Source organism: Colletotrichum destructivum, chromosome 3 (genome assembly GCF_034447905.1).
Source record: "Colletotrichum destructivum chromosome 3, complete sequence".
Classification (NCBI taxonomy): domain Eukaryota; kingdom Fungi; phylum Ascomycota; class Sordariomycetes; order Glomerellales; family Glomerellaceae; genus Colletotrichum; species Colletotrichum destructivum.
In genome coordinates this window covers 1,069,556-1,090,067 of record NC_085898.1, presented here as the reverse complement: position 1 = coordinate 1,090,067, position 20,512 = coordinate 1,069,556, and the positions used below count along the sequence as shown (strand labels likewise).

Here is a 20,512-nt window from a genome sequence, read left to right as displayed (position 1 = left end):
CCCTATTCCACGCGGGGAATGCCCCGCAGGATGCTCTTGAAGTCCTCGTCTGCCACGTAGGTCCCCTTGAGCCAGCGGCGGCCGCTGCCTGTGTCGAAGGCGCGGCGCCCGTGCAGCACGCGGCGGTTGTCGAAGAGGACGCACTCGCCCGGCCGCAGCTTGTACTGGAACACGTTGTCGGGGGCCTCGAGGACGTCCTGGAACGCGCGCGCGGCCGTCAGCCACCCGCTCCACGCGGTCGCCTGTTCCGGGGTGTCGTTGAGCGGGAAGGGGGCCTGGAAGGGCGGCGACCACCAGACCTCGCGCAGGTGGTGGTGCTCCGAGTGGCTGATGACGGGCCACGCCTGGCGGTAGAAGAAGCCGTTCCGGTTGTAGTGGTATGGGACCTTGATATCGCAAAGTTGCCTGTAGTGGTCGGGGGCGTGGTGCAGGAGGTAGCTGCTGGCGTGGAAGGCGTCGCTGAAGATGGACTCGCCGCCGGAACACGAGTTCTCGAGGCAGTGCAGCAGCTGGATACGGGGCGGGGACTCGAGGTAGAGCATGTCCGAGTGCAGACCGAGGTAAGCCGAGGTGTAGGCGACGTTCTCGGCGTCCGGCTTGGAGATGACGTCCCAGGTGCGGCCATAGAAGGTCTCCTTGACGGCGCCGAAGCGAAGGGCGATGTCGGCGACGGCCGTCTCGGATTTCGGCACGTTGGTGAGGAAGAGCAGCCCGATGCGGGACAGCGAGAGGGCGGCGTCGCGGAAGGAGGCGCCGCCGGCGAGAAAGTCGGCGTAGTCGACCCGCAAGAGCTCAGGGGCGAGGTTCGCGCTCGTCCAGGCGAGTTTCGGGGTGTAGTCGGCGGCCCAGGTGTGGCGGGCGAAGAGAACGGGCTTCTCGAGCGTCATGGCGCGGATGGAGTCCGGCCCGGCGGCTGGGAAAACGGAGACATGCTCGGCGGCTTCGGCGCGTGGGATGTCGTTCGCCCAGCGGACCTGGAGGGCGCCGTCCGCCGACTGTTGGACGTGGGCGAAGGCGAGGTCGCTGGGGATTTCGGTAGTAGCGAAGGCCTTGTTACCGGACGAGGGGCTGACGCAGAGCGGGCAAGGGCAGCGGTCTCGGAGCCAGGCGGCGTCGAGGACGGCGCGAGGCCGGGTTGTGGTCGCGTCAATGACGTGGAGCAGATGGGGGGTGTCTTTCGGGTTCTCGTAGCGCAGTGGGTGCCGCAGAGTGTCGAGAGACTCTTCTACCCGCCGGGTCAGGTCATTTGACGAGCTGGAGAGGAGGTCCAGGGAGCGGTTAAGGTCATCAACGGATGGTGCTGTAGACCGGGGGACGGCGGCCTGTCGTACGACGACGTCCGGGTCCTCGCGAAGGGCTGCAACTTCTTGGGGCTTGGGGGAGGTCGTGTGGACTGGCGCAAAGGATGCGAGGTGGGGTCGTCGCCCGGGGAGGCGGGAGGACAGGGACGGCCTCACGGCAGACTTGAGGATCCCCGTCGAGCGCAGCGCCGGGCGAAACAACGTTGCGAGAGCCATGATGGAAGAAGAGGTTGAAGTTCACGTCCGTATATCGGGGTCAAGAGGGAGGTCTAAACGGTGGAAGCGGTCGAGAGAGGGCGCTTCGAATAAAGGGAAGAAGACACGCAGTAGCAGCAGCTGCTGGGAAGCTGCTCTGGGACAAGATGAGAAAGAAGGAGAAGAAAGAAAGATGGGTTGTTCAACTCAGCGGCGCCTTCATCGTGTCGCATGAGCCGTAGAAGGGGGAAGTTGTCGTGAGGAAAACATTACGAGGGGGCAGTAGCCCGATTAAAGAGGGCGGCGACAAGGGTTTTAGTCCGACGCCATCATGTCCCGAGAGAGCTTCATCCGCCCCCCCTCCCCCGTTGGCGGATTGGCGGCGGGACGGGAGCTCCCACAGAGTTCAGGGCGGCAGGAGGGGGATGAACCTCGGTCGGATGGCATTTTGTGGAGACCGCGGGGTGTCGTGTGTGCAGCACTGTACACACTGTGCCATCTGTGCTATGCCGTCATCCATTACTGTCCAGTTGAGTTTGTGCAAGTTGTGCGAATTATGCAGTTTTCTTTAATGATCACTGATCACTTATCAGTCATCTCAACCAACTCTGCGTTTTCCATGTCAGCCAAGAGAACTTCTTTTATGGTCTATCAATCTCACTCACTCTAATCAGACGTCGCAATATTTCTAGCAAGAGAAACCCTACCCCCGCCTTCGCGTTTGCATCCACAGTATGTATGGCATCTCTCGGATATGTGCACATGGAAGCATGTAAAGATCCACCTTGACACGAGCTTCGAACCTTTTCACATGTCACCCGGCGCTCGCGGCTCGTGACCTCCTCCGCCGCTCTCCCCCGCCAAAGTGGCCCACCCTCCGGACGACGGGAATCGAATGCGGCGCGGCTTAGCCTCCTTCACATGGATGCTGAGACCTTTGGGTCCGTCAACGGTCCGCGGGCGGAATTCGGTTTCCGCTGCTTTGTTTCCTCGTGCGTATCTCACCAGACTTGCATTCGGGCTGATCAGCGCTGTTTTCTGTCTGCGGCTATGGCGGTCGGATCCGAATTTCGAGCGACTAGACCAAGATGATTCGATGGAAGTCACGAGAGATGATGGCCCTGCGCATGCCTGTCGCCGTTAATATTCAGACACCGGCCGCCGCCAATCTGGTCAGAGGCGCAACCGACCATCATAACTGCCGATGGTCACTCTGACACAGGCAAACTCTCTCGTCAAGACCTGATCACATCCCGCCTTCAGTCGCACTGGATCAACAACGTTTTCTGGGAATACTGCTATTGACAACTGGATATTGGAATGTATCGTCTACGAGCGGCGGACGACAGATCTCTCTCTCTCCCTCCGCCTGTACCCCCACCCCAAGCCCTTTAAACGGACGAGCTGTTGATGGCCTTCCAGATCTCGTCGCTCAAAGACTTGTTGGGCGTGAACCACTGCGCCAGCTTCTTCTCCTTCTCCAGCAGCAGGTCCGCCACCAGCCGCCCGAAGACGACACTGCCCTCGTCGTTGAGGTGCGTGTTGTCGTCCTCCTTGAGGTTGTACGAGTGCGCCTTGGTCTCGCCGATGGCCTGCACGAACTTGCGGCTGTAGAGGTTGAGGTCGATGTACGTCGTCTTGCCAGCCGCCGCCGCGGCGATCGTGCGCTCGCGCTCGTTGGAGAGGTTGTTGGTCACGATGCCCGCCGAGCTGAAGCTGCGCCGCGTCAGCGGCGTCACCAGGATCGGCGTCGCCCCGAGCGCCTTGATCTCCTTGGCGAGGTTGACGAGGTTGGCCTGGTACTGGTCAAGCGAGATGTTCTTCTCGGGCTTCTGGTCGTTGTGGCCGAACTGTGGACGCGCAAATTCCCCGTATCAGCCTCATGCAGCGGTAGGAGGGGGGGGGGGGGTTTAAAAAAGAACGCGGCAAGACAGAGAGATGGGGAAGGGAAAAGACTCTGGACGAGAAAGCCGACTCACCTGTATCGTCACGTAGACGTCAAAGTTGGCCGTGTTGGACTTGACGGCGCTCTTGACCGTGTCCCAGTGACCCTGGCTGACGTAGTCCACCGTCGTCCGTCCGTTGCGGCCGTAGTTAGTGCCGAACGCCGGCTTCTTGAGGAACCCGAGGAACCCGTTGCCCCAGCCGCCGCCGCCCGTGGCCTGCACCGCCGTCGTCGAGTCGCCGGCGAGGAAGAAGGCAGGCGGCTTCGCGGCCGCCTTCTCGGCGGGCTCCGCGGGCGCCGCGGCGACGAGTGTCGGCAACAGGACGGCCGCCGCAGCCGAGAGCAGGGACTGAGGCTTCATCGCGTTCTCGTTTCGGGGATCGTTATGCGTTTTGGTTCAACTTTGGATGGCGGGTGATGCTCGCCGGGAAGTGCTTGCTTGCCGGGGATACCGGTGGTAAAGACTGTGAAGCTGATGAAGAGAGACCTCGTCGAACGGGATAACCTTTCCCATTAACGACGGCCACTCTCGGACGCCCACCCCCTTTTATATCTGGCTGGCGAGCAGAATCCTGTCTTTCCGTGTAAAGCCAGCTGGGCAAGTTATCCCGTTGCATCCCTCTTCCCCCCTGCCACCCCGCAATCTAATCCAACTTCCTGTTTTGTCGTGACCCCCCCTTGAATGGCAAGAAATACTCTACATGAAGTCACAGGCACGAAGCTTCAGATGAAATGCACCGCAGGTTCAGGCGGGCGAGTCGGGCCAGGCCAGTCCGTGGCCTCACCCCTGGCGCGTTCCGGGGTTGATGCTGGGGTGGACGGAATCCGGCATTCCCCTCCCCCCTCCTCCTCCCCACCCTCGACGGTGAGCTTGATTTCTTCCGTCAATGGGAATTGTCCAATAAGTTTGATAGAGCGATGGAGTGCTCTGTGCCCTACACCCTCCCCAGCCTCCACCAGCCCCAAACTAGGCCAAGATTCTCTGGCGGGGGGACGTCAATAGACTGGAAGATTGTCGGATGGATTGTCCGAACTGTCTAGCTGGCTAGCTACATACCTAGCTCCGTGAGCTGGCCAGCTTGACTGACGTCTTACTATGCAGCTCTTTGCTCATATACGTTGGCGTGCATTCCCCTCCCGCCCCCGCCCCAGATGCACGTCGGGCGAGCGGACGGCACTCGGTCCAGTCAGATCTCTCAGGAAGGATCTCACCCGAGATCGCGGGGGGGGAGGGTTGCGGGAAACACACAAGTACCGCTCGCAGCATAATCCCACCCTCATCGATTGGAGGTAGGTAGGCACGTCTGCGGGGTCCACGCCCTTGCTCGGTCCCTGGAATAAGATTCGCCGTCCCAGTTCGTCAGATTAGGACACGAGGGTGCATCGGCGTCCAGGGGGAGGCAGGCTTCGAAAGTGCGTGTGTGTGTGCGCGACCTCAGGCCGTTAGTTGGGGCCCATAACGGTCAAGCGATCTTGGGACAGCGGCGCGGAGCTCTCCGTCTGGACCAGCGGGCGGCACATTCGCCAGCTAGGATGAGCCCGAGACCCGAAAACTTAACTCATGGGAGTGAGAACATGAGGTGAAATGAGGTTCACAGCACGCACGCAAGTTGCCTGTGATGATAGATTGCTTCATCATCATCTTACAATTATAGTGGGGGTATACTATTGCAGCACTCGAGCCTGTCGTGAGCGAGCCCAAGATGCCGTCTTCAAACTTTCCCGTTGTACTTATACAATGTTGATGTGTGTCCAATGCTTCCTTACGGGCATAAACCTGCCCATCTGTTTCACATACACCCCGTTCCATCCTTGCATGAACCGGAACCTAACCAACACATTCAAGCGTCCTGCTTGTTTACTTCCGTCGTTCCCTGCAATCATCATCATGCCCTTGGAACAAACACCTTCTGTAAGCTTTGGCCGTGAGCCCATCATCTGTTGCGGTTGCTCGACCATCGCTTAACCATCACCTCGCGGATCTTGTATAGCTTGAAAACCTCCGTCGGGCCCTTCTTCATCGCCTCGTCGAACTGGGGCGGCGCTGGGACGTCGACGTAGACCAGGACCAGACTCTTCTGGACGTGAGACAGCACACGCACGACGCCGTGGAGCCAGTGCCACGTTTTGCGCGGCAGCTGACGGTCGCTGTCCTTCCACCATTGGTCCGAGTAGGACGGCAGAATGATGGCGCCGAACTCGGCATGGTCGAACACGGGGCCTCTGGCGTAGAGCATCCAGTCCACGCCGAATTTGATGCCTGCTCGGGGAACCCAACCGAGCGAGCGGAAGTGGTGGTATACGGCGTAGTTGACCAAGAAACCGTCGTCGGGCTGAAGCTCTTCTGCCTTTCGGGAGGGGAAGTAAGAATATGATCGGAACAAGTTGAAGAGCTCAGGAGTGGGAATCGGCGCCTTGGTCACAGGGTCGACAACCCGAAGGGCGCCCATTCCAAAAGCGAGGAAAAATGCTTCCTCCGATGTGAGTTGAAGGTGCTCCTTGTTCACAATCTCGAGAGTCTCAGTTGACTCCGCCTCAACCTCGGTCAACGTCTCAAGAGATTTGCTGTCGTCGGACTTGGTTATGTCTTTGGACTCTGCCTCAAGGACACTGGGCCCGAGCGCAGTACCGTTGGCAGGCACCATTGCCTTTCCGTTGGTTACGTTGAACAGAGCCAGACTGGGACTGGGAGGATCGGACAGCTCATAAGTAGCCGACTCGACCTTGGGCGAGAAGCGAACGCTCTTACGACGCTTGGTAGACTTGGGCGTCGATGGGATGTCCGCCGAGGTAACTGCTGACTTGGCCACGCCATTCAACCCATTTATATGGGCAGCCCTCTCGCCGTTGACGCCGTTGACCAGATCATTGATCAGGTGTCCCGTCACTGTCCGACTTTCGTTTTCAGATTCGGCGAAGGCAGCGTTCTCGTGGATAGTCGAGAGTTTTTCCGCCACCGTCGGAATGTTTGCAGTCGAGCGACTGTCAACATCGTTGGCATCTTCAGCAGATGTCCCGTTGACAAGAGGCGTGTTCGAGTTGGGTAATGAAAGAAGTTCCAACGGCCCGACGGGAGATATGATGGCGACGACCGATGACACAGAATGACCGTTGGTGAGCAAGTGTTGAGATGCGTCGTCCATGCTCTCGGGGTCGGAATCCGCCGGCTCGAGGTGCTGGACAACGACCTGTTGAGAGTCGCCATTCACAGACGCTTCAGCAATCTGCTCGGTCGTTGCTGCGACGAAGGCGCGGGAGTTGGGAAGAGAAAGAAGTTCCGTCGGCCCAACAGGGGCCAAGCTTAACGATATAGGCGTGGGCAGTGCATCTTCTGACTTGACGACGGTCTTTGACTCGACAACGACCCCCGGTGCTTCCTCTCTCGACTGTAGGAAGTCGCTGGGCTTCGCGATCTTGCCAGAGTGAATGTGTGCTTCTGACTTTTGCGAAAGTGACGGGTGGGCGGCGGTGATAGTCGAAGATACAGCGTGAGACGAGGTCCCGTTGGTCAGTTCAATTGAGGCTGGCTCGTCGACGGTAGGTGCATCGTCTTCAAGAGACAGCTCAAGCGCCCCAGGCTCGGCGAAGACAGCTACTTCGCTGTCTCGGGACACTTCAGGTACACTTGTCTTGGTGTCCTTGCCCGCAGCATCGGATTTAGACAGGGAAGATGTTGATTCAGGCAAGGGTTCCGCGTCTGTCGAGGCTTCTCGTGCAGGAACATGGGTGGATTGGGTATTTGTTGAGGATTCTTCAGCCTCGACAGACGAGGTTGACGGTTTTACTGTATCATCTGCCGCTGTCTGATTGGCGGCTAGTTGTGCTTCTCGTATGCGTAACTGTCTGATGGCCTCTTGTTCGGATTTGGCCCTCTCCCACTTCATCTGCCTCCGCTCTTCACGTCTGCTGGCCGTAACCAACTCGCTGACCTGACCCGGCACCAGTCCGCGCCTGACCTGCTCGCGCTTCAGCCAATTAGGCTCACTACGACTCAAGTTGCCCTTGCCGTAGAACCCTTGTTCCCACAGCGCGCGCATGGACTTCTCGTCGATGATGTTGATAGATTTGGATGTTGGGGACCAGACACCCTCGTGCACAATGGACGGCTCAGCAGGCGGTGGGAACAAGGATTGTTTCGCCCATGCGAATAGGACATGGAAAAGAGAAATTGGATTATTCGGGTAGAAGCTAGGAAGCGGAAAGGTCCGTATGGGAGCAGGCAGCTCGTAGATTTTGTACAACGGCAAGCCTTTCGGCCGAGGCGTTGTCGAAACGCCTGAGGCGCTCTGCGAAACAACACCAGCAGCAGCAGCAGGCGCCGAAGCCTGCGTAGGCTGCGAGCCCGTATTCTTAGTCTGCGACATTGTACTAGCAAGTCATGTCTGTCTTTGAGCAATGGTTAGCTTGAAGTTCCATCACAGTCTTCGCGAGGTCAATCCAAGACGAAATGCGCTTTTGTTTACATCAGATACCGTTGTAGTCTATTTGTAGCATCATCGAGGTTCAATGAAGACGCCTCTTCGCACAAATGGGTAATTGTGTCATCATAGTAAACAAGCGGCGGGGAACGGCAGGGAAGCAAGAGTTTTTCAAGCGCGAGGTCGAGAATCGCAACGAGAAAAAGCCTTGTCGAGCCAGCCCTCACCCGCCATGGACGAAGGGAAGAAACACGAGAGAAAAGTGCGCGCGTAGCAACTTACTTGTTGGAGGAGAATACCACCCGTCTAGCCGACAGATCACCCGTCAATTGGGCCATTCAAGCCGAAAAAATTCACCTCACTGTTTCGAGGGAGCTTGATCCTGAGCGGGCAGACGCGTGTGGTTGGAGGAGAAGGAAAGAGCTTCCAGGTGCTCTGCGCAGAAAATTTCAGCGTAGAAAAAGGAAATCCACCGTATCCATCGCTCGCTTCCGTCACGTCCCCGCCGTCTGACTCTTTCTGGGTTTTGCGTGCCGTCCGGAATAACTCGGGTGGAGACGGATGCGGCTGCAAATGCGGCCGGCCAAGGTGTCGACCCATCCACCAGCCACATATGACATGTGGCTCGGGCACCATCCACATTCATCTTCAGTTTTCTGCCCCAATCGCAAGGCGTCAGTCTACCAAGCTGCCCAGTGTGGCACATGTGGCTAATGTCTGAGCAATTCCAAGCTCAGAGCTCCGTGCCGTCCGTCGGTGGGGCGCGTGGATTCCCATTTCGATGGCTACCGACTTTCTTACGGAAGTTGGTGATCCTTCGCCCACCCCGCCCCCCAGACGACCGGTCCAATTTGCTTTTTCGGGCGGCTCTGCTTTCAAAGTTTTGACATGCTTGCAACTTGCTGACACGCCTTTCTCTTTGAACGGTGTTTGTTAGCAGTTGATAGCTTCCTCCTGGGTCACATCTCCTCTCCATAAGCCCACCTCGTTCCGAAGCCAACATGGCAACTTGGCCCTCAGTGGTGCAAGCTATTGCGCTCGTCTGCGCCGGCTGGAGCACTTTCGTCTACATTGTCCAGTCCATTGGTATCATCAGAATGTCAGCATAACCTCCAGCCCCCTCATCTACCACGCACGAGTGACTGACCTTGCCCAGCTTTCTCTCCTATTCCTCGCGCTTGAAACCGGCCGTCTCGTCCTCGCTCCGGAAGCAAGATGTGCCGCACATCACCATCATCCGTCCCGTAAAAGGGATCGAGCACGGCCTCTACGACTGCATCGCATCTTCGTTCCGACAAGACTATCCCCGCGACAGGCTGACGATATACCTCTGCGTTGCCGAGAAGAGCGATCCGGCCTACCCCGTCCTTGTGAAGCTGGTTGAAGACTTCCCAGGGTTCGATGCCCGGGTGCTGGTTGAAGACGAAGACCCCCTGCTGCATGGTCGCGACGGCCACATCGACAATCTTGGCCCCAATCCCAAGGTCAGGAACATCAGCCGCGCATACCGGGAGGCTAAGGGAGACATCATCTGGGTCATGGACTGCAACATCTGGATTGCGAAGGGTGTCGCCGGGCGTATGGTGGACAAGCTGCTGGGATACGGACCCGACGGCAGCCGTGTGAAACCCTACAAATTCGTCCACCTCCTGCCGATTGTCGTCGACACCGTCTCTCCACGAGACATCTCGACCGAAACACAGACGCTGCTGTCTTCCTCTGAGGGCGGCCCTTCGCAGGTCGCCAGCTCAGGCCACAGTCCCTCCCTGCTTGATTATGTTGAGAAGCAAGGTGGTGGCCGCCTCGACGAGATGTTCATGGCCACGACCCACGCCAAGTTCTACAGCGCTATCAACACCGTCGGCGTCGCCCCCTGCGCCGTCGGCAAAAGCAACATGTTCCGCAAGTCTCACCTGGACACCGTGACGGACCCGTTGCAAAACCCGATCCTCCCTGCCGGCAAGAACCTGCCAAAGGGCATCGACTACTTCTCCGAGTACATCTGCGAGGACCACCTAATCGGCGATCTCCTGTGGCGGTCCAAGCTGCCGGGCATGAAGAACCACGGCCTCGTCATGGGTGACCTCGCTGTCCAGCCGATGGCCGGCATGTCTGTCAAGGCGTACTTCGCGCGTCGCGCTCGGTGGCTACGCGCACGCAAATGGACGGTCCTTGCCGCCACGCTGATCGAGCCCGGCGTCGAGTCTCTGTTATGCTGCGCCTACTTCGCCTTTGCCGTCACTACCCTTCCCTGGTTTCATGATACCTTCGGCACCGCGCAGACGTGGGGTGCCATGGGCCTGTACTGGCTGGCCTTTGTGACCATCTGGATGGTGTGCGACTGGTTCACCTACAACCGCCTCCATGCCGGATACACTATGGAAGTTGACGAGAACACGCCCAAATTCGCCAGGGGCACCGCCACGCCTGGCGGGGCTCCTCCGAGATCATTTTTGGAATGGCTGCCCGCTTGGATAGGTAGAGAGCTTCTCGCCATGCCCATCTGGACCTGGGCCGTCTTCTGCGGATCGACTGTCAACTGGAGAGGCCGGACATTCAACGTTCGCTCGGACATGAGCGTCGTGGAAATTGGTTCGCAACCCTTGACGGCGTCACACGGCGTCTTGAATGGCCTCACGAACGCAGAGGGCACCCATCGATCGAGAAGCAAAGACCGCGTAGACTAACTAAGTCCGCGTAGCATAATTCAATACATAATTAATGATAAATTTGCATAAGGACAACTTCCCTCTCATTATTTTGTTAGTCTGGCTTGTCTGTGAGCTGTCCTTTGCATGCAGTTGGAAAAGAGCCCCTGACCTGTCCAATTTCCCAATCCAAGGCATAGATAGCACATATCCTTGAGTCGGCCGACCGTCGCGTCGGCTTCCCTGCTGAAGTTCATATCCTGACTACCTCAATTCTCGTCATCGCCGCCCCCGCTGCGGGCCTACCTCAGGGAGCTACGCGGTGCCGTCCACGCTCGACTCGAAACACTGCGACTTTGCGGGCAAAGGATCGAGGGGAATGGTGCCGCAAAAGATGACAAGGTGGTGTGCTGGGTAATAACACTGCTCAGACTGAAGGAACTCGGTCTTGGTTGCATTGGGGTTCGCCTCGCAAGCAGCGGTTGACGTTGACGTTTTTCGATTGTCTGCCCTCTTACCGACAAACTCTTTCTGGGCCAGGGACCCCATATCACAGATGTTTCATAAGTAACTATCAAGCCTTTTGTTTTTGTTGCCTTGTAATTCTTATTTTCTTTTTGGAAAGGTAATCTAAAGTCTGATGGCTTTGCCACCCAATCAATAGCCATCTCATCAGACAAGTCACTGAGTTTGACAAGTCGGTGCTGCTGCATGGTGTCTTGATGATGTGTAGACTGCACCATGAGGTTCGCGAGGCCTCGGAGCTTCAATGTGTTTCCACAAAAGTCTCCGATTTTCAAAGTGTCCAAGCTAAAACGCCGAAGTGAAGGTACGATCGTATCTGGCGAAAGTAAAAGACCCCTACTAATGTGGCGTTTAAGATTAGGCAGCTTGACTCAGTATCCGCCAAGGGTTTTGTGTTTGAGTAAGGCGTCGATTTGGAAGTATTTAGGACTAGCTATGTTGATTCTGTAGGCGATTTAGTAATTATTAAATTAGGATTCCTTGAGCTGTCCAACAGCAGCTTGAGCCTGCATCTTATACCACTAGTATTACCTATAGAAGTTATCCTCAACTCACAGCAAGACATGGCTCGCTTGAAGCTTAGAATTTCATAGTACTTATCAGGGTACTCCAGTAGATAGTCTGCTGGTTCAGTTCGTGAAAAAAAGGGTGAATATCGCCGGTGACTTAGCCTGTTAGCTGGGGCCCGTACAGGTCAAGTGTAAAAGAACCCTACCAGGTATTTTCTACCCACCTCAACATTCACACCCCTACTGCCAGTACTTCTGGCAGTCTGCTGGCCTGATAGTGAACTTCTCCTCATAAAATGTGCTGTAATTCTATAAGTCATAAGGTTATATGCGGGGATAAGCACAACTGGGAATTTTTACAGGGTATCCGGTGAAATATCCCTGCCAGGTATTTTCTGTACTTACCCCTATAACCTTGTAAATCCAACTACTAAAACAGAAAAGGTGAACATGGTTTAAGACTCTAAAGTTAACCCTACAAGCTTGGGATCTCCGCAAGTCTGTCTCGTCAGTGAAACACGCCGCACAACTCCGCCGCACAACTCCGCTGAGCATCTGGACAGCATCACCATTTTCAATCTCTTTGTCTCGACTGGCTCCCAGGCACCCTTCTCTCATCTCCCTTGGACTTTCACGAGCAACATCACCAGGAATCCTTAGCAACGGCGATAATCAAACGGAAAGGGTCTAGAAGAGCGGGCAAAATGAGGGTCGATATCTAGTCTAGAGTTTAATTGGACGTGCTCTAGACGAAGTTGGATCTGAGCCGGAGAGACCGATGAAAACGGCAGGTCCCAATACCATGAAAGATTGAGAGCATCCACTGGTCTCTTCCATAAACAAGGCCAGCTAGACGGATGAGTTCCAAGCAATCGTGGTCAGGGTAAGGTTGCTGTGGCGGGGGCGGGTTCGACTGTTTGCGGACTAGCAGCGGGCAAGGACATGTTTTAAGTGTCAGCCACCTGCAGGCGGACGCTCCTATTGGTTTATCTGATCTTTTGAATCTGATCTTTACATAAGAGAGGGAGAGAATGGGTGGCACTGCGTTGCACCGTAATATTAGCAATGTACCATCGGATCGTCATGCCGTTATGCCACCTGAGCATTAGTAACCAGCAGAGTTTGTGTGCAACGACTCATTCGCATTTTGAGTGCTACCGTCCTCTGTAGAAGATCAGCTCGTAAAAACCAAGGTGGTCTCTGGATAGCCTCGTGTGTTCATGTGACTAGACATATGAGAGTTTATAGATTCTAGATGAATCACAAACCTCTGGGGTACGGATAAACGCCGTCTAGTTTTCGAAAGAAACAAACAGCCTGTGGCTGTTGAGCTCGTGTACTAAAGTTGTCAAGCGACCTACTGCCACTACCTTACTCTAAGCATTACAGCGGGCCGACGCGGAAGTATATCGAATCCGACATTTGAACCTCCGACCACCCAGTCTTTTAGGGGCCGATCTGGTTTAGTCTGGGCTTGCGCGGACAACTGCCGCGCCTTCAGTCGTGCCTGGGGTTGTCTTAGCATCCACCAATTGTGGGCTGATCAGCACAAGCCCAGGGTTGTTGGGCCGAGATTTGACGCCATCTCGAAGGCAAGAATAGCCGTAGATAGGAGATGCCGTAGGGGGTTTCCCTACCGGCGCAGACATATGACAGATGTTTTACGTGGTCTGCTGTTTGCTCTTGTCGGGTGTGCAGCTGTCTCATCGTCATACGATTCAGGACATGAGTAGGTTTAGCTTATCCCCCTCACCCTGCCTCTTCGAATGAAGACGGCTGAAGGCAAGTGGTATTAGATTTGCAGTACTTACTATACAGAGACTGGGGTCTGTGGCCGTCGAACCTGGAGTGTCACGTAGAGCAGTGCCTCATTTAGCGGGACTACGCCAACCACCCGCTCGACAGGACTCGGTGATCGGACAAGGTTGCGATAGGTGGGTGACATTAGGGGCTCCCATGCCATTGCAACCCCTTATATATAGTTGCCGGCTGTTTAACCTAAATAGTAAAGATAAATATGTCGTGTGATCAGTGCTCGGTGTCACCGTGGCCCGTGAGCTTTGAGGCTCCGATTTAGGACATCATGATCTGGGAGGACATGGGTCGCTCACGTTTTCCTTACGCGTTGTCAAGGGTTATTGATCAAACGAAGCTTCTTATAAGTTGACTTCTTTCGTCAGCCTGAAATCAAATGAGCTCATCAATCCCATTCACGACCTCGACAAGTCAGTCTTTCGTTATGCTTCCCTTGTTGTTGAGCGGCGCTCTGGCGCCCAACGTCCAAGCCATTGCCCTCTCCCACAGTAACACCACCTTTGAGCAGCACTGTTCTTCCTTCGCGACCTCTTTGAAGATTTCCGGCGCCAACGCCACTGCCGTTGAGTACGTCCCGGCCGGAACCGCTCTTCAGTTCCCCGACGCCGACCCCAGCTGCGGCCGTGCCTCACAGACTGCCACGGCGAACCTCTGCCGCGTCACTGCGCGCATCGCCACATCGCCACGGTCCGGGATCAAATTCGAGGCGTGGCTGCCCGAGAACTGGACCGGCCGCTTCCTGAGCACGGGTAACGGCGGCCTGGGAGGCTGTATTCAGTACGAAGACCTCGACTACGCAACCTCACTCGGCTTTGCCGCCGTGGCCACCAACAACGGCCACGATGGCATGAGCGGAGCCCCCTTCTTGAACAACCCGGATGTTATCGAAGACTTCTCGTACCGCGCGCTCACCACTGGTGTCGTGGTTGGCAAGGACGTCACCAAGTCCTTCTACAGCAAGCCGCACACAAAGAGTTACTACCTCGGCTGCTCAACTGGTGGACGCCAGGGGTTCAAGCAGGCGCAGGCCTTCCCTGAGAACTTTGATGGCATTGTTGCCGGCGCCCCTGCATTCTCCTTTAACAACCTCACCTCGTGGAGCTGTCACTTCCTCCCCCTGACCGGCCAGCAGGGCGCCGATACCTTCATCCCCATGTCCATGTGGCCGGCCATCCACGACGACATCTTGGACCAGTGCGACGAGCTGGACGGCGCCAAGGACAGCTTCCTCGAGTCGCCCGACCTCTGCGACTACAAGCCCGAGAGCCTCCTCTGCGGCGTCGGCAGTAACCATACAGACGGCTGCCTCACACAGAAGCAGGTTGAGACTCTGCGCGCCATTTACTCACCTCTGCTGGACGCCTCGGGCGATCTCGTCTACCCGCGGTTGCAGCCGGGTGCCGAGCTCACGGGCGCCCCGCAGACCTACTTCACCGGCCAGCCGTTCGGCGCCGCCGATTGGTTCAAGTACGCCATTTACAATGACTCCAACTGGGACCCGGCCACTGTCACGTCCGAGGACTATGTCAGGTCTTCGAGCCTCAACCTCTTCAACATCGAGACCTGGGACGGCGACCTGTCCCCGTTCGAGCAGCGCGGCGGCAAAATCCTGCACTACCACGGCCTCGTCGACGGGACCATCTCAAGCGACAACTCACCACGGTACTACGAACACGTGGCCCAGACAATGGGCCGAACGCCCGCCGAGCTGGACGAGTTCTATCGCTTCTTCCGTATTTCCGGGCTGGCCCACTGCAGTGGCGGCACGGGCGCCGTGTACATCGGCAACCAGGCCCGGAACTCGGCCAGCCTCGAGCCCGAGGAGAACGTGCTGATGGCCATGGTCCGCTGGGTTGAGGAGGGCGTCGCGCCCGAGCACGTCACCGGCACGGCGTTTGTCAACAACACGGTCAGCGCCGGCGTTGACTACAAGCGCAGGCACTGCCGCTGGCCCACACGCAATGTCTTCAAGGGGCCCGGCGACTTCAAGGATGAGAACAACTGGGAATGTGTCTCGGACTAAAGGACTGGGGGTTAATCGGCAGCATGGTTACTACTTTCGTGTACTTCGTTATCAGACCGTTGAACAGTACAAAGAAGAATGTTGTTGGAGGTCCTGCGCAGCCTCTGTGGCTGGTGCAGCTGTGGCTGGTAGCTTTAGAGCGCTTACTAAGGGCCTTAATAGCGCTATCTGCTGCAAGCTGAGCAGCAATCCTTAGCCTAATTTCAGCACTTCTTAATACAAGACTCCCTAACGCTCCTGGCCTGCAACAAAGAATAAAAGGAAGACAAAGAACCGTTGTACTCGAATTAACAAAGGGGACCCATCCACTCGTCACGTAGCTTGCTTCAAGGTGTTTGTTTCTCCGAATCATACTCAGACTTCGGTCCAAACTTTAAGGGCCCTGAGTGCTATCATTATAGGAGTTAATTGCAACCAACGATGAAAAATAAGAAGAGGATGAAGAGTTAGACGAGTTTGAAATCTAACTGTGCCGCATACATTTGATGATGTCAACACTCGAGATCATCTGAACTTCACCCCTGTCGAGTCAAGATGTGGCTGAAGGATCGTTGTGGCTTGACCCAGAGTTGTCCAAGCTGGATTTCAAAGCACGCGATAACCCCCCGCATACACGCGATACCGAAACCCGCCGTCACATTACTAAGAAACTTGCCGCTGCCAACACTGGCTACTCGCCGGAACACATCTACGAAGTTCATCCAACTCTTCCGGCAACTCTCTCTCACTTGCTTCTGCGTTGAGACCATGGCGGAAGCTCAGAAGGATTTGGAAAGCCAGCGGAAGCCGTCGGACGAGAGGACGCCGCTCCTCGGCACCCCCGCCGAATACGAGGCGAACCAGCAAGAGGCCCGGGATCGGAGCGGTCACGCCGCCGACGACGACCAAGACCGCGAGGACGCCGAGCAGGTTCCTCTCATTGCGCCTCAGGATGGAGAGGAGACGAAGAAGCGCACGACCGGCTGGTGGCTGTGGAGAGCGTTCTGGGCCGTGCTCGCCATCTTCTTCCTGGCCATCTTCATCAAGGGTTGGGTCGATGCCAAGGACACGAATGTGAGCCGCCGTAGCCGCTGTGCAAACACGTCATGGTTTGAGTGACTGACTCTCGGATGCAGTTCGATCTCAAAGCAGCGCTGAAGAGGGCCCTCGGCGGTGGCTTGAGCGGCGCCGCCGCCATGGTTTTGCAGGTGTTGACTCTCATGGTACGTACGCATCGTCAAGGGCTCTTTCATGCCTGACCTTGATCTCATGCTGGAACTTTCGGCGACTGACATGAGTATTGCATAGCCTATACGAACCATCATGAACTATCAGTACCGTTTCGGGAGTGGCTTCAGGGAGGCCATTAGCGTACTCTATCAGGACGGCGGGGTGCGAAGATACTACCAGGGTATCGGGCCTGCACTCATTCAAGGTACGTTCCCACTAGTTGTATTTTGACGGGGCGGTAATGCTCCCTGATATGATTTCCAGAGTGTGATCAGACTGACCGACGAAACGATAGGCCCCGTATCTCGGTTTGGTGACACGGCTGCCAACGCCGGTATCCTTGCCCTTCTTGAGTCCAACTCCTTCTTGAACCAGCTTCCTACGCTCATCAAGACCATCTTTGCCTCCCTCTGGTAAGTCCGAGACCGTAAACTAAGTAGCTTTTCATGAGTCTATGACAAACCTACTAACTCAACTTCCCTCTGAAGTGCCGCCGCCTTCCGCATGATCCTAACGCCCATCGACACTCTCAAGACCACTCTGCAGGCCCAAGGCGCCAAGGGCACCGCCATCCTCCGCCAGCGCGTCAAGACGCACGGAGTTGGAAGTCTGTGGTGGGGCGCCTTCGCGACCGCCGCGGCGACGTTCGTCGGCCACTACCCCTGGTTCGCAACTGTAAGCAGAAGCCGATGACCCCTCCCCTCGTCCCACCGTAAGATGCTCGTGATAACTAACATACTGACCGCGATAGTACAACTACCTCTCCGCCAACATTCCGGAGCCTGAAAAGGGCCAGATCTTCCTGTGGCTGCTTCGTCTCGCCTTCATCGGGTTCTGCGCCTCGGTCATCTCGGATTCGGTGTCCAACTCGCTGAGGGTCGTCAAGACCTACCGCCAGGTCAACGACACCCAGGTGTCCTACTGTCAGTTCCTCCGTCCCGCTTTGTCTCTCTGCTCTTCCGGTGAGATAGGGGCCCTTGTGCTAACCTCGCTTTGTTCCGCTCAACAGCCAAGGCCGCCAAGATCGTCATCCAGCGAGACGGATTTCTTGGGTTCCTCGGCCGTGGTCTCAAGACCCGCATCCTTGCCAACGGTCTGCAAGGCATCCTGTTCTCCATTCTCTGGAAGCTTTTCCTCGACCTGTAAGTCTTGATTGCAACCAGCGCGCGAGCCCGACTGATCCTTTGCAGGTGGGAGAAGAAGACGCAGTCTTGAATCTGTTTCGACTCGGCTTGACTTGGGTTTATGTCACCCACAACGGCTGCTGAACCGAACCAAGATCGGAGGCACATGATCACTCGAATTTACGCTTGGATTAGGGACTATCGTTTAAACATCATGGTCTTGTCGATTCCTTGTTATGAAAGACAAGTTTACGAATAGAAGTACGCACATTGGAAGTACGGGCCGCACCTGTCGTCAAAGGGGACATATAGACTTCCACCGGAATCAGTCACAAAGGAAAACAATCCAACATATCCAATCTGCTCTAAATGACGCGTAGGATGAATTTGGTTGTTCCAAACAGTACATAGCTCAAACGTAAACGTTTAAAGGAGGATATGCATCAAAAGCAACTTCGAGAAAACGATCAGAATCCAATTTGGCCTCTGAACTGTGAAGTCTTATCACTGTGATGGAAATGCATCAATTTTTCACAAAACTCACAGATACGACTGACGTTGCTAAATTAACTCATATTTACAGACAGGCTGGGATCAAGGAGATAGCTTCCAGACCGAGAACTCCCCAAGGACAAAGAGCATCCCCATACATGACAACGCCCCGTATCGTGTCTCACGTATACCACGTGGCCTCCGGGACCTCTCCCAGGAGTTGGTATCGCCCGAGCTCCCGGTTCTTGTACGCCACGGGATCGTGCAGGGTGTGCGTCCGGATGTCCCTCCAGAACCTGTCGAGCCCGACCTTCGTCGCGGTGGCCTTGGCCCCCGTGACCTCGAAGACGCCGGACGTGACCCGCAAGCCCGTGTCCGTCGCGGCGACCTTGACGCTGGCGACCCACTCGGCCGCCTCCCCGCGGGCCCGCGCCGTGACCTTGGCGCGCTTCGATGGGTCCCCCGAGTTCCGGTACAGGTTGTCGATCTCGAGACCCGCCCTGTCAGCCAGCGCGTCGGCGGCGCGCAGGTGGGCGAGGAAGTTGCCGTAGGTGGAGAGGATGTAGAACTCGTCTTCAGCCTTCTCTTTGTTCTGGGGGTTCACCGTCAGTATGTTACCAGGGGGGAGCTCCTTGAGAGAATTACTTACATCACCGCCAAAAGGCCAGGCTCGGGTGTTCTTCCGGGTGTAAGCTGAGGCGAAGTCTAACGCGCCCCAGGCAATGCCGATGTAGAAGTTGCTGAAAACAAGTTGGATCCTGGATGGAGGTTAGCACTCCTTCGCGGATCGTCCTCATACCTCCGCCGTGGAACAAACGTACGTAGGCAGGAGCAAACTCGCAAACGGGATTTCGAGAATCGAGGGATCGGGCCTTTTCAGACTCGCATCCCACCCCAACGCGTCAGCCCAGGGCGCCGTGACGTTCTCGATCTTGACGCTACCGGACTCGCTGAGCCGCAGCCCGACGTTGTCCCAGTCGTGCGAGAAGACGATGCCGGGCTGGTCCGTTTTCACAACGGCGTACAGGTGGTCTTTGGTGCCCTCCAGAACGCCCTCCAACACCGTCAGGTCCGAGATGACGCCGCCCGTGTTGAAGTGCTTGAAGCCGTTGAAGACGACCTTTTCGCCATCCGAGGTGATCTTGTGGTCGCTGTCGCGGGGGTTCACCGCGCCCCCGACAAAGTAGTTGTTGGAGATGATGAGGTCCTGTAGCCGGTCCGCCTGCTCAGGGCTCCCGATGACATTGGCGGTCGTCGACCAGAGCAGGTGATAGCCGAGGAGCATTCCGATTGAGCTGGGGAAGTGAGTCAGATGGTGGTCAGACGGCGGTTTTTTTTTGCCATTTGGACGAAGACTTACCCATCGCCTTTGGCAACTTCACGGATGGCCTTGTAGCCAACGCTCCACGGCTGCTCGCCGCCGCCGTACTTCTTCCAGCCGAGGATCTTCAGGAGCCCCGAGTGTTTAAGAAGCGCCACCTCGGCCCGGGGCGCCTTGTTCTCCCTCTCGCGCAGCGCGGCGTCCTGTGCGAGGATGGAAGCGACATCTTTGGCCCGCTGTAACCAGCTGGTCTCGTCATGCGGAAGATCGGACCATCTCGACTTGTACTCATCGTAGACCTTGGGGTCCGTCGACGGCACGTCGCGGGCGTTGCTGGTCATCGTGGCAAGCTTGGTCTCAAGATTTTATAATTTTGACTGCACGCGGTGACCTGGACTGGACGGGGAAAACGATTCAATGTGACGTTGAAGAGATCGACGAAGAAAAGGGAGGACACTGCCGGTGTGCGAGTTGCTGATGATGATGGCTGAAATGTTCACCAGGATCAATTTGACCCAAATCCAACACCACGATGCGCATCTAAAGGGATTAATACGTGGAATTCGAAGACCCCTCACGATACACTCCAGACAAGTGATGGAGGATCGGCATCGCTTTCCGCTGCTGGCGCAAGGTTCCACCGGTATGTTGTGATGATGTCGCAATCGCCGCTGGCGAGGTGTAAATGCGGCATGCCACGGCTGCATCTCCTCCCCACCCCGTCCCGGTGTCCAGAACCCCACGCCGACTGCGAACGCGTCATGCAGGGACAGAGTCACATTTTAGAACGAAACAGTCCACCGCGCGGGGTACGGTACGTGTCGTCCGTCACTTTCGGCTGAATCGAGAGATTGAGCAGACTTTCTATCTCGACTCCCCCAACTCGGAGACGTCTGCGAGGTCGGTAGTTGGACCAAGGTGACATCCAACACCGAGCTCGCAATACACGCTATATTTCAGCAATCAAAGCTTAATGGGAAACTCTGC

The 20,512-nt window shown here is 56.4% G+C and overlaps 7 protein-coding genes across 7 annotated transcripts; 3 read left to right on the top strand and 4 right to left on the bottom strand.

The window, feature by feature from the left end:
* Nucleotide 1: 1 nt before the first annotated feature.
* CDEST_04418 (Putative TauD/TfdA-like domain, gamma-butyrobetaine hydroxylase-like, GBBH-like domain superfamily) lies at nt 2–1,846 on the bottom strand. The gene has a single exon (XM_062920577.1). The coding sequence runs from the start codon at nt 1,515–1,517 to the stop codon at nt 3–5; it is 1,515 nt and encodes a 504-aa protein (XP_062776628.1). The 5' UTR covers nt 1,518–1,846; the 3' UTR covers nt 2.
* Nucleotides 1,847–2,117: 271 nt separating this feature from the next.
* Nucleotides 2,118–3,802, bottom strand: CDEST_04417 (Putative SGNH hydrolase-type esterase domain, SGNH hydrolase superfamily; the record flags this gene model as incomplete). The annotated part of the gene is made up of 2 exons (XM_062920576.1): nt 2,118–3,346; nt 3,476–3,802. 2 exons carry the CDS (start codon nt 3,800–3,802, stop codon nt 2,888–2,890), a joined length of 786 nt encoding a protein of 261 aa, XP_062776627.1. The 3' UTR covers nt 2,118–2,887.
* A 1,255-nt stretch (nt 3,803–5,057) lies between these two features.
* On the bottom strand, nt 5,058–8,326 carry CDEST_04416 (Putative tRNA-splicing endonuclease, tRNA intron endonuclease, catalytic domain-containing protein). Its single transcript, XM_062920575.1, has 2 exons — nt 8,142–8,326; nt 5,058–7,823 (listed from the first exon to the last, which is right to left on the bottom strand). The coding sequence occupies exon 2, from the start codon at nt 7,803–7,805 to the stop codon at nt 5,376–5,378; it is 2,430 nt and encodes an 809-aa protein (XP_062776626.1). The 5' UTR covers nt 7,806–7,823; nt 8,142–8,326; the 3' UTR covers nt 5,058–5,375.
* Nucleotides 8,327–8,633: 307 nt separating this feature from the next.
* On the top strand, nt 8,634–10,621 carry CDEST_04415 (Putative ceramide glucosyltransferase, nucleotide-diphospho-sugar transferase). The gene is made up of 2 exons (XM_062920574.1): nt 8,634–8,958; nt 9,016–10,621. Exons 1-2 carry the CDS (start codon nt 8,861–8,863, stop codon nt 10,544–10,546), a joined length of 1,629 nt encoding a protein of 542 aa, XP_062776625.1. The 5' UTR covers nt 8,634–8,860; the 3' UTR covers nt 10,547–10,621.
* A 3,159-nt stretch (nt 10,622–13,780) lies between these two features.
* On the top strand, nt 13,781–15,379 carry CDEST_04414 (Putative tannase/feruloyl esterase, alpha/Beta hydrolase; the record flags this gene model as incomplete). The annotated part of the gene is made up of 1 exon (XM_062920573.1): nt 13,781–15,379. The coding sequence occupies one exon, from the start codon at nt 13,781–13,783 to the stop codon at nt 15,377–15,379; it is 1,599 nt and encodes a 532-aa protein (XP_062776624.1).
* Nucleotides 15,380–16,126: 747 nt separating this feature from the next.
* On the top strand, nt 16,127–18,175 carry CDEST_04413 (Putative mitochondrial carrier domain superfamily; the record flags this gene model as incomplete). The annotated part of the gene is made up of 8 exons (XM_062920572.1): nt 16,127–16,432; nt 16,495–16,581; nt 16,667–16,793; nt 16,884–17,001; nt 17,077–17,263; nt 17,340–17,511; nt 17,598–17,730; nt 17,779–18,175. 8 exons carry the CDS (start codon nt 16,127–16,129, stop codon nt 17,801–17,803), a joined length of 1,155 nt encoding a protein of 384 aa, XP_062776623.1. The 3' UTR covers nt 17,804–18,175.
* A 210-nt stretch (nt 18,176–18,385) lies between these two features.
* Nucleotides 18,386–20,144, bottom strand: CDEST_04412 (Putative acyl-CoA dehydrogenase/oxidase and middle domain superfamily; the record flags this gene model as incomplete). Its single annotated transcript, XM_062920571.1, has 4 exons — nt 19,565–20,144; nt 19,026–19,499; nt 18,854–18,962; nt 18,386–18,796 (listed from the first exon to the last, which is right to left on the bottom strand). Exons 1-4 carry the CDS (start codon nt 19,864–19,866, stop codon nt 18,386–18,388), a joined length of 1,296 nt encoding a protein of 431 aa, XP_062776622.1. The 5' UTR covers nt 19,867–20,144.
* Between the last annotated feature and the right edge of the window lie 368 nt (nt 20,145–20,512).

Excerpts from the sequence above, each read along its gene's own strand:
- CDEST_04418 (XM_062920577.1), bottom strand. The coding sequence starts at position 1,517 with ATGGCTCTCGCAACGTTGTTTCGCCCGGCGCTGCGCTCGACGGGGATC.
- CDEST_04416 (XM_062920575.1), bottom strand. The coding sequence starts at position 7,805 with ATGTCGCAGACTAAGAATACGGGCTCGCAGCCTACGCAGGCTTCGGCG.
- CDEST_04415 (XM_062920574.1), top strand. The coding sequence starts at position 8,861 with ATGGCAACTTGGCCCTCAGTGGTGCAAGCTATTGCGCTCGTCTGCGCC. Across the intron at positions 8,959-9,015 it reads TCCATTGGTATCATCAGAAT|CTTTCTCTCCTATTCCTCGC; the intron begins GTCAGCATAACC and ends GACCTTGCCCAG.